Source organism: Ctenopharyngodon idella, chromosome 7 (assembly GCF_019924925.1).
Source record: "Ctenopharyngodon idella isolate HZGC_01 chromosome 7, HZGC01, whole genome shotgun sequence".
Taxonomy (NCBI): Eukaryota; Metazoa; Chordata; class Actinopteri; order Cypriniformes; family Xenocyprididae; genus Ctenopharyngodon; species Ctenopharyngodon idella.
In genome coordinates, this window is record NC_067226.1 from 34796293 (window position 1) to 34808518 (window position 12226).

The 12226-nt window shown below is 37.3% G+C and overlaps 1 protein-coding gene across 2 annotated transcripts in view; it reads left to right on the top strand.

The window, feature by feature from the left end:
- si:cabz01007807.1 (uncharacterized) overlaps positions 1-12143 on the top strand; it is a 33083-nt gene extending 20940 nt beyond the window's left edge. For both annotated transcript variants that reach the window (XM_051900516.1, XM_051900517.1), the window contains exons 21-38: positions 95-160; positions 260-307; positions 2773-2832; positions 2914-2973; positions 3058-3114; positions 3193-3240; positions 3338-3433; positions 3517-3567; positions 4711-4755; positions 4866-4919; positions 5002-5100; positions 5180-5233; positions 5310-5384; positions 5517-5603; positions 5738-5777; positions 5858-5912; positions 8507-8840; positions 9709-12143. In XM_051900516.1, the coding sequence (XP_051756476.1) occupies positions 95-160; positions 260-307; positions 2773-2832; positions 2914-2973; positions 3058-3114; positions 3193-3240; positions 3338-3433; positions 3517-3567; positions 4711-4755; positions 4866-4919; positions 5002-5100; positions 5180-5233; positions 5310-5384; positions 5517-5603; positions 5738-5777; positions 5858-5912; positions 8507-8840; positions 9709-10122 (1743 nt within the window). In that variant the 3' untranslated portion in view covers positions 10123-12143. The remainder of the gene's footprint in view (positions 1-94; positions 161-259; positions 308-2772; positions 2833-2913; positions 2974-3057; positions 3115-3192; positions 3241-3337; positions 3434-3516; positions 3568-4710; positions 4756-4865; positions 4920-5001; positions 5101-5179; positions 5234-5309; positions 5385-5516; positions 5604-5737; positions 5778-5857; positions 5913-8506; positions 8841-9708) is intronic.
- The last annotated feature ends 83 nt before the right edge of the window (positions 12144-12226 follow it).

The following is a 12226-nucleotide window of genomic DNA, read 5'->3' on the forward strand; positions in this document are numbered from 1 at the left end:
GAGCAGATCTGTCATCTTTCTGTTCTATCTGTTATTTTCTCATTAATGCATTATTTTAATCACTGTTATTTTTTTATTTTATTTTTTTTGTCAGAAACAAAAAAAGAAAGTCAAAGTCAAATTTGTTCCTCAAAGAGGTTTCGTGATCGGCTTATCCAAGGTGAGTGTCGATGAGACTGTGTCTGTTTTCACACTTCTATGAGTGTTTATATCAGATTGTGTTTTTAATGAGATGTTTTGTATTTGTTACCTTGTATAGGTTGACAAGGCTAATAATGAAACAAAGGAAGAAATTCCACATTTTAAGGTATTTTCAGAAGAGAATTCTGTAGCTTTACTTACTGTATACTGTACAGCATTTAATGCAATTAATAAATTCAACACATTATAGAAAGATAAACATTTCAAACAGTAATACACTTCATTCTTTAAAGCATCTCGTCACTTCAGTGCTTAATTCAGCAGGTGGCGTCAGTTTTCATCTAATTTTTAAGCCAATTTAGTGTAAAAATGTCTTTTGGCCAGTGTTATTTTTCTATTACTGATACTATTATTTTAATGTTAATAATTTTTATCTTTATATTAATATTTTTGTTTTAATACCTGAGTTTTATTTTAATGTTAATATTTTTAATTAGACCCCCCCCCCCCATATATGTATGTATGTATGTATGTATGTGTATGTATGTATGTATGTATGTAACGGAGGCCAGCTAGTAGTCACTGTGCAAGTAAACCTGATCTGAAGAGATGCTCTAGCGACTGACGCTAGGGGTTGGAGTCTTTAGCCTCCTTGTTAGAGCATCCGACTCCCATGCCGGAGACCCAGGTTCGAAGCCCGCTCAGAGCAGGGCGAGTAGGACCTGGGTAGAGGGGTTACATTGGTGCCATGATCCGGATGGGAGTGAGGTTTAGGGGGGGTGAGTGTAACGGAGGCCAGCTAGCAGTCGCTGTGTGAGTAAACCTCACTCCTCTGATCTGAAGAGATGCTCTAGCGACTGACGCTAGAGATTACAATCTTTAGCCTCCTTGTTAGAGCGTCTGACTCCCACGCCGGAGACCCAGGTTCGAGGCCTGCGCATCGCGGGGCGAGTAGGACCTGGGTAGAGGGGTTACACACATATATATATATATATATATATATATATATATACACACAATTAATTTCAGCTAAGGTTAATTTTTTATTTCAAGTAACAAAAGGTTTTTATGGAATCACAAACAGTAAGTCAAGAAGGAGGTGATGTTGATATATAATATCACAGCTGATATTATTGTTTCTGGGATTCAGGGATTTTGTGGTGTGTGTTTTGTTGTGTAATGCAAATGTTGGCCCTTTCACACTGAGAGCAACCCGATAGAGCGAAGCAAATCACCGGCGAATGGAGCTTTCACACTGAACATGAAACGATTGATTGCCTTTGGCTAATTCATGCCTGCACAATAGGTGGCTCCAAGAATGCATTTTCCCATTCCCGTTTCCCATTTTTCCCATGTGGCTTTAACCTCGTCCGCTGCACAACATACAACAATATATTAAGATGAATAAAGTTTAATACTTCACCAGAAACACGAACTATCTATAATGCTTATGAGACCTTACGAGAATTCTTTTGACCAAATACATCATAAAATTTAATTAGAGCTACAATTAGCATCAAGCTACACATCTCAGTTTATGAGATTATTACTGTTTTTTCTCAAATCATCCAAAACCATCATCAACTGCTTGTAATAACTTCGATTGCAATCTGAAGTGGATTTTGATTATATAATGGGCAGATATGCATGTTTTATAATGAACTGAATGCTATACCTGCTTAGCATTTCTCATGTAAACATCCTTTACTGTTATAAAAATACCCTGAGCTGCATGAAAAACACAAACAGAACATATATCATCATAATCATATGTCTATTTGGCTTCATGTTTCATCCGTTGAGCCTTTTCTCTCAGTTGTTTATGTACAGAACTCAGAACGAGGAAGTATATAGGACAACATCATCTGGAAGGACGGGAGTAACCCAGATAGCAAGCAAACACCGAAACAACATTAAATCACTGTTAATGTGTCAATGTTAACTGCATTGAATCAACTTCATCACTTTTGCAGCTGTAATTAATGTTGAAAAAATGTTGAAATTTCAGCCAAAAATCAATGGGAATGGCACTGAATCAATGTTGCAATGTGATGTTGGTTCAACATCATGCTACTCTCAGAAAATGAAACACAACTACAACTGACTTAAAGCCACACAGCCTGAAATCAGCTGAAGATAAAAGAAGACAATAAATCTCTCAAGATCATAGAGGAAGTGCTTTTTGAGAATTAACAGAGGATTAGATGTTGGTGTTTTATTGAAAATGTTTGGTCACCATTATGCTGATCGGTGATCCCTTTAGTTGGCCATTTTGACTCTTGCCTTTTTATGTGAGTTTGTGGTCTTTGTAACAGTGTTTACCCAAACACATAATTTGTTGCAAAGAAAGACGCCAGTGTTCTGGGCGCGTGATCTAAAGCTCAAATCTTATTGGACGTTCTGTGTTTCATCGCAGAGTGATGGGGAAAGAAATCAACACAATGGCCAAAAAAATAAAATCTTGCTTTGACACACTGCGATTGTCATCACGTCATTTGCATCGCTTAATCACGCTCAGTGTGAAAGGCCCTTAAGATTTGTATTCGTACAGTATGCATTCTATATACTGCATATATATCTGTCCGATGTCCATTATAACAGTATTTTCGGATCTCTGGATCTGTGTTACAGGAGAATGATGATGCTGAACTGAAGGGAGCTTGTGGTTTCACACCTCATCCAGAACTTAAGGTTTGTTCGACTCGTACGGATGTTTTTGGAAAGCTCAGATATGTGTCTGGGATTATTAACACAGATCAGCTGTGGTTTTAGGATCACGACGGGCTGGATGAGCTGAAGGGAATGAGCAGTTACACGCCTCAGGAGTTCAAGGTAGAGAAACCGTCGACATGTCAGTGCATGAGTTTCATATCCCACGTCTGTACTCTTAATATCTTTTAATATCCCTGTTTCTAGGAAGACACATTACAGAGAACCGAAGCCGGACGCAGTTATTCACCAAATAATTTTAAGGTTCAAACTAAACCATATTCTGTTTCTGCTCACTTTTCGTGAAATTATTATTGCTTATATGAATTGTTTTTTTTCCAGAGTTCATATTCCAATGGGTTTATGGGTCCATCTTCATGGGATTCAAAGGTAGGGCACTTGATAAGAAGTAATACTCATTTTTAAAGCCAAAGACCTAATTCAGAAGCCAAAGACAAGCATCACTGGTTTTGTTTCATATTTTTAGGCAGCCGATTGGGAGAAAGACGGCTGTAAAGCAGCAGATCTCTTCACATCTTCAGACTTCAGTGAGAAACATCAGGAAATGCAAGACTGTCGACCTGTACGTTCACAAAACGCTCTCATGATCTCTATGAAGCTTTGAATTGCATTTGAATTTTAAATGACATTTTTCTGTTTGTACAGAAGAAAACAGGGAAGTTTAAAATCCATCTTTTACACCGCAGACATTCAAAGGTAAATCATCAAACTCAGAACTTAGGTTTTTATTACAGTTTTAGTTATTTTAGTCTTTCGAGTTAAACTTCGTTAAACCAAAAATGAGAAATGTTGTATTGGCAAGTAGTTAAATAAAGAATATTTTATTATATTTTATTTGTATATTTCCCATTTTTATTTTGATTAAAGTTTTTGTAATTTTGTTAGTCTTGTTTCTGTTTTGTTTTTGTTTTGTTTGTTTTTTGTGAAAATGTTTTTTTTTTATCAATTTTTATTTCAGTTTTAATTTAATATAGTTTTTTATTAATATTTTGAATTAATACTTTTTATATCTTGCATTTCATTTGAATTTTGTTGTTTTTGTCATTTTTATTATTTCTTTTAAATCTAAAATATTAAATATATATAGTTGTATATAGTTTTTAAATACTATAAAGATTGAAAGTTTTTTTTTTCCAAAAACTTTGTTTTGTGCTGAGTTTTTCAGAAAAAAATGTTTTCATTTTTAATTCAGTTTTAGTTATTTTAGTACTTTTAGTAAATTAAATGTTGCCTTGACAACTAGCTTAAATAAAATGAGTTTACATTTTTTTATATTATATATTTATATATTTTATAAAAATATTTTATTTCAGTTAGCATTTATTTTATTTCAAGCATGCATGCTATATCAATAATTTATTAGTATAGTTTTTATTAATATTTTAGATTAGTTTTTTTATCTTAAATTTTCGTTTTAATTTTGTCATTTTTATTAGGTTTTTTAATATAATATATTAAAAATATATATTTTTATAGTATATTTTAAATACTATAAAGCTCTATAATTTCTTATTTTTATTTCAGTTTTAGTTTTAGTTATTTTAGCACTTCAAGTTAAAATCATGGGGGGAAAAAAAACATTTTATTTCAGCTAGTATTTTATTTGATTTCATGTCAGTTTATTTTATTTCAACTAATGAAACATTTTTTTTTTATGGTTTTAGTTGACGATAATAACCCTCACTTCAGTTTGCGTAATTATTGGTGTATTTAAAAATCAGTTCTGACCATTTTTTTGAACATTAAATGATCTACGAAAGCAGTAATTAGTACTTCGTACTGAAGTGGGCAGCTGAATTCGACACACTGTTCACAGGCGTCACTGTTTGTGTTTTATAGAACATTGAAGAATCTGAGATCAGGACAACTAAAGATCATGATGAGGTGAAAATTATTTTCTATTGTAGTCAACAGTCAACAAATGCCACATATGCTGTTTGATCATCATCCGTTTTGTTAAATTTCACACTTTTTTTTTTTTTTTTTTTTTGCAGATGAAGAAGCCTCCTATTCTTAAAGTGCCGCCACTGTCCCGCCGAGACTCAAAGGTGTGATTCTGACTTTCTTCTCAACTTACTATTTAAATATTAAAATTTATCTGAAAACGTTGTTGACGTCTGAAATCTCTAGAGTGTTGAGGAAGACGAGGTCCCTCAGAAGGGTGCAGATCTGTTCAAGGCCCGAGACGCTGAGCTGGCGGAGGACATCGGCTGGGAGGAATACACACCGGTATCTATTATCCTTTCACTGTCATGCTTTTCTGTTGTTCACACAAATGAGTTTAGCACTGATGCTCCCTCTCACACAGGACAATAAACCACAGAAACCTAAAGAAACTGACTCGGATCGCAGAGGGTCAAAGGTAAGTGTGCGCTCATCTCAGTCTACAGGAAACTCATTCAGTACGACTTCATCTGATCTAAATCCTGCTTTTTCAGGATACTTTTCCCGAAGACTTTCTGGACTCTCTGGGTGCCACATCTGGAGATTTTTACCTGTCTGATGCTGCTAAGGTAATTATCAACAATATAGCAGGGACTGTAACATTTCTGTGTGATTATAGTCAGTAAAACTGATTAAATTGCTGATTATAGTTTCTGTCACTGGTGTTTTGTCTCATTCTTCATCACGTCTTTCTCTTTAAGGCTGAGTGGATGTCGGCTCAGATGGACATGAGGCGACTGAGAGATCAAGAGGAAGAGCGGAAGCATGAGGAAGAGGAGGACGAAGGGGTCAGTAAAGCAAACGAATCATTAGATTCTTTACCTTTTATTCTGAGGTATCTGTGTAGCCGCAAAGAAGCCTTTCACTTTCTTTTGATGTGATTTTGAAGTCTGTTCATCATAAATGTGTGTTTGATTGGCAGGACACTGACAGTCTGATGGAGTGGTGGAATACAGTCGAGTGTGAGTCAAGATTAATTCTCTAATTCACCTGGCGTTCATCCAATCGAACGCATTTCACATTCAATCTCTGTGTTTTTCAGTTTGGGATGAACTACCTTCCAATGAGACGATCAGCTCTAAAGAGGAAGAGACCATGTAAGATTCGTAATGACATACTGATAAGTCATGTTTTTTGAGGAAAGGCCAAAATAAAGTGTGTTTATGCTTAAAACGAGAACAAATATCTCCCAATCGGGTGCAAAAAACAAACTAATTCAAAAGAAAAAAAGTAATGATTTCTCTGACCCCATTAGTGAATTTATGCTTAAAAGATGAAGATCTACACGTCTTGATTTAAAGGGTTAGTTCACCCAAAAATGAATATTATCCCATAATTTACTCACCCTCAAGCCATCCTAGGTGTATATGACTATCTTCTTTTAGCCAAACACAATCGGAGTTATATTTAAAAATATTCTGGCTCTTCCAGGCTTTATAATGGGAGTGAATGGGGCTTTAGATTTTGAAGCCCAAAAAAGCACATCCATCCATCATAAAAGTAGGGCTGCCCTCGACTAAAGATTTTTCTAGTCGTTAATTTGAAGCGATTACTAATCACACGTTTATTAATAAAGCATATAAATCATAATAAAGAGCCTTTAATGCCTACATAGTCTAATCAGTACTCAACCGCACATATAAAGCTTGCCACAGCGCACCGGCAGAAGTAATGATTATGAATGCGTCAGGAAAAACAGCAAGGGAGACTGCTTAAACATTTTGATAATTAATTGATAAACTAGTGTTTTCGGCTGCAGTGATGAAGTTGATGATGCTGACTCGTCATCTCCGCAGTAGTGGACGCACCTATATGCACGTTTCATAAGGATTAGATAACCTGAGAATATTTGTTGTTCTCCATTTGAATTGGTTAATTTAAAAGTAGACATTTCGCTTTCTATAGATATATTTTTAATGTCTGTGAGGCAAGTTTACATGGAGTTTCGGTTCTTTTTTTCGGCACGCTCAAGTTCACAGAGAGATGGCAGAAAGCGGACCCTGTTTGCTTTCATTATTTTACAAAAGCACAAGGTTTTGTTGTTGTTGTGAGTGCACACAAATAAAAGTAGACTCTTCACAGATTCAAAAAATGTAGTCACTCTTATCCATATGACCAAAAATGACGGAGTATTTTAAGTGCAAGTGATCGCACCGGCGCCTCCATGTTAGCCGCCATGCAGTAATCGTGCTACTATTCATCTTTCACACTCCGCATTTCTAGGTTAACGTTAAAGTGAGTGGCCATGTAAAGTTGCTACTACTTAGAGGTTTCAAATGATTTGAGGTCGATGAATGATAGGCGAGCGTTTGTATGTCCTGCCCGATGTACTGTAATTACCACATAGACCAGCTGTTAATGATCTGTCCCTCACAGACTGCGTGATTTCGCCACTTCCTGTGTATTTTTTTTTCTACGACAAAGTGACTAATAAAATTTTGGTCGACTAAGCCTCTTCTCATCAACTAACGGTGAGTCGACTATTAAGGCAGGAACACACCAAGCCGACGCCAACGAACTAGTGGCGACAAAAGCAGACTGCGGGGTTGGCTCACGTCGGCAGCGTCTGTGTCCAAAGTTGGCCTGACACACCAAACCAACGCTCTAAAGCCGACGGCCAAGTAGCATGTCCATTCTGCGCCTGCGTAAGATGAAATGCCTTTCTGAACTAGCAGGTGCCAGTAGCTCAACAGCCAATCGGAATGATCAGATGGCCCGACGAACTGACGCCGATTCAACATGTCGAATCGGCCGAAAAAAGGACCACACTGAGGACCACACTGGTGTGGAACACACTGAGAAAACTTAGTCGGCCGACGAACAAAAACTGCCCGATGACCGACCGTCGGCTTGGTGTGTTCCTGCCTTTAGGGGGCAGCCCTACATAAAAGTAATTTTTGTAAGAAAAAATCCATATTTATAACTTAATAAACTATAATAACTGGCTTCCGGCAACGGACGTACGCAAGTCGAGTTCTGGCGGAAGAGTGACCTCTGACCTGACGCATGACGTATTAACGAATGTGGAAGTACAGAGGATAGAGCAAAACAAAACTCCAGTCACGAATTAGAAGTCTAAAACAATAATTCTTAAAGAGAAATTTCGAAGGATTTCAATATAAGAGAAGAGGAGCTTGAGTTTGAACCTCGAGAGGCATCTAAGCTTATGCTACTCCTACATCCTACATCATGCCAGTGATTATAGTGGTTTTAAATATGGATATTTTTCTTTCAAAAATGCATCGCTTTACTTCAGAAGGCCTTTATTAACCCCCTGGAGTCGTATGGATTACTTTTATTATGGATGGATGTGCTTTTTTTGGGCTTCAAAATCTCAGGTACCATTCACTCCTGTTATAAATCTTGGAAGAGTCAGAATATTTTTAATATAACACCGATTGGGTTTGGCTGAAAGAAGAAAGTCATATACACCTAGGATACACCTAGGTTAGTTTTTGGGTGAACTAACCCTTTAAGAACATTTAGATATTTTCCTGGAAAACAAGATAAAAATCTGTTTTTGCAGTGTTCAATTTTAACACTGTCCACCATCCAGTCAATCAGTTCGTCATTAATAAAAACCTAAAGTCCTGCCGTTTGTCTTTGTTTTGGTCTTAGAGAGTCGGGTTTTGACTTTTAAGTATCACACATATTGAAACTTCACTAACTGGTCCTCTTTCTCTCCTGTCAGATCGTTTAAAGCAGTCGCCGATAAGGTCCATCGTGGCCTCCGCGTATACCTGAAGCTCTTCATGGAGCAAGCCGAGCTGCTCTACCAGCACGTGCTGATCTTATACGGCATCGCAGACGACATCAGCAACTTCCACCATCGCACTAAAATCGCCAACATCACGGGTGGCACGACCACAGCTGTCGGAGGAGCCGCGGCCATCGCAGGACTGGCGCTGATTCCGGTTACATTTGGCGCTTCCATCATCGTCTCGGCCATTGGATTGGGCGTGGCTACGGCGGGCGGCATCACGGCGGCTTCAGCCAGCATTTCAGACAATATCCACAACATGCATGTACGTTCCCCTTCATTATGTTCCCCTTCATTGTTAGGAGGTCAAACACTGGAAGTGCATATGCGCCTGTTATATGATTACAAACAAACACATTTTCTGTCATTTTAAACTATTTATGTTGACTCTTTAATAAAACTGACTTAGCTGATCTTCAAATCAGGCCTCGCAAATATGAACTAGATGAGTAAAGTTTGATGACAAACTTTGATGTTGGCTTGACAAAGCCTTGTCTGAAAGTTTGAAATAACTTTGAAAAGCTTTAAGTTTGCAAATTTTGCTCGAAGTCAATAGAATGTTATTAACACATTCTAGCCCATTGTTAGCATGTTTTAACAAGCTGCTAGCATATTTTAACAGATTGTTAACGTTTTAGTAAGTTGCTAACATGTTTTAACATGATTTAGCATGCTGCAGGCATGTTTCTATCATGAATTAGCACATTGCTAACATGATTGTAGCATGATTTAGTATGTTGGTAGCATGTTTCTAACGTGATTTAACAGATATAACAGATATTCGCATGATTTAACACATTACTAAAATGTTTATAGCATGAATTAGCATGTTTTAGCATTTTGCTAACATGATTTAGTACGGTGTTAGCATGATTTAGCACTGCTATAATGTTTTAACATCTTGCTAGCATGATTTAACACACTGTTAGCATATTTCTAGCATGAATTAGCACATCGTTAACATGATTTAACATATTGTTAGCATGATTCTAGTATGATTTAGTACATTGAAAGCTTATCTTAGATTTGTGCGTCAGGTTTCTTTTGATCATGTTGATAATTTAGAGGCATTAGAAATTCATGTATCAAATTTAATACAATTGAAATGTTGTTTTTGCTCCTTCCTCACGCAGGACCGTAAAAAGATCGAGATAATCATTCAGGACTACGAGGCTCAGCTGGTGGAAATGCAGCGCTGCTTGCGATTCATCATTGAAGGTCTTTGTCGATTGCGCACTCATCCGCTGCTGCGACGCAACAACTACTACACCGGCGACTGGGAAGTGCGACGGGCGCTCCAAACCATCAGCCTAGTTACTGACCCGGTCGAGCAAGCTGAAGAAATCACTAACTACACTCTGGCCAAGTTAGCCAGTCTGCATACAGGAATAGACAAGTACTTCACTAAAGACATGAAGGAGGTGAAGAAGGGCTGTAAGAAGGAGGCGACGGCGGAGGTGCGAAGCCTGGCCAAACAACTGCATGAAGGTTTAGTAGAGCTCAGCTCCATCAGAGAGCAGCTGCTCGATGCCAGCGGAAACATCTGAAGTCAGAGTCAGAGTCGCTGTGTGTGTTTTTGGTCCCAGCTGTCTGCGCTCCCATTGGCTGCTTTGCTTTGCTGCTCATTTGCATAAAAGAAACTCTGCTCAACCTGCTGGAAATAAATCCCACTGAAAATGAATGAAGTGCGGCTGCTTTGTTGCAGCAAATCGCTGTCAGTGTGAACGCGTCTTACAAGGGATTAAAATGAGTTTTTCTCTTGAGAAAGAATGTCTTTTGATGAAACAAGAAATCCATCATTCAGCATGCAAATGATTGCCACGCCACGCAATAAAAAAAGTAAAAACGCTAATTGCGAGTTTATATCTCACAATTCAGACTTTTCTTCTTACACTGTGTCTACACTGGACGCGAGCGGTGCGACGCGTCAAAAGATAATAGAACCCATTATAATCAGTGATATTGGGCCCTATTTTAAGCACAGTGCAAGTGAACTTAGGACATTTACATGGCGGAATTTGCAAGCGGAAAAAAACTGAACACTTCTATAGTGAGGAAACGGATCTACTCGTGCGTGAGGAGATCATCTGCGGGTCAAGCTAGATTCCACCAAAGCATTTTTATCTTTATGCACACAATAATAATCTACATTGTAATCTTTTTATTTTTAATATTTAGCATGTTTGTGTGCTGCTGTGCGTCCCTGTATGTGTAACAAGCAGAGTGTATGCACGACTATAGGCGCATATTACTAACGCGCTCTTTAAATAACAAAACAAATATTGCGGCATTGACTTTAGAGCAGGTTTTAGTTGGTCAATGGTGCAGTTGTATTCAGTTGCCTCAAATAGCAATGCGCCAACAATGCACCTGAACACACCTCGTTTCCAGACCAGCATGCCCATGGGCGAACAGATGGGCACAAGTGCATTTGCAATTTAAATAACATGGCACAGGATGTGAAAATGATAACTGTGTCGGGCTGAAAATGGCAAAAATCACTTGCGTCTCGCCTGCCGCCGCATTGCGCCGGGTGCATGATAGGGCCCCTAGTCTACACTGGATGCGGCGTGACGTGACGCGACACAACAAATTCCCGACAGTAAACGGATTCCCCGTTCTATTTCTGACGTAGTCCAAGTGCGGTTTGTCGCGTTCAGTGTAGACAGGTTTTAGCTGTTGCGGCGCGATTTTTCTTAGAAATGTAAGTTTATATATCGCAATTGGAAGTTATAAACACGCAAATTCTGATATTTTATCTCACAATTGCAAATTTATATAATCAGAATTGTGAGTTTTAAACAAGCAATTGATTTTTTTTTTTTTTTCTCAGAATTCTAAATTTACATTTTGCAATTATTTTTGTTTTGTTTTGTTTTTATTTGTTTGTTTCTGGCATGGAATAAAAAATAATAGCAGTTTTTTTTTTTTTTTCACAATCACAAATCAGACATTTCTCACAATTGCAACTTTCTATCTCACAATTCAGACTTTTACAATTCAAAGTTTCTATCTCACAATTGCAATTGGAAGTTATAAACTTGTGAGTTTATATCTTGCAGTTCGGACTTGTGAGAAACAAACTTAGAATCGTGAGTCACACTAACCTTTTTAAGTTTTTTTTTTTTTTTTTTTTTGTGGCAGAAATAAGCATCTATGCATCCTCTACATAAATATTAAAAGATTAAGAGACTTCCAGAAGGGGTAAGCCTGATATTTTTCCCATTTGATCAACAGTTCCCATCAAGCTTTACTGGACTACATGACCTAAAAACAAATGTTTTCTATACTATTTCTGTTTGTAGTCACAAATCATATTTCATATTTAACTGTTCTGCCAGACTTTGTGGTTAAAATCCAGTTTTTGTTCACAATCATTGTGGTGAGAATGAAGCCCACAGACAAGATTTGTTTTTATGTACAGCAATTGAGATTTATGCTCTTGTTTTGCACTAATTGTATTATTTCTAACATTAAAGCTGTTACAGAAAAGTTCTTTCATGTCATGACATGATTTTGTGCAATACAGCAATAAAGATATGATGTAAATAAAATTAATTCAAATATACTTAGCTGTATTTAATTGTGCATAACATAATCAGTTCTATGCAACAGTTTTATACATGCAAAGCATACCGAAGAGCTCAAGTT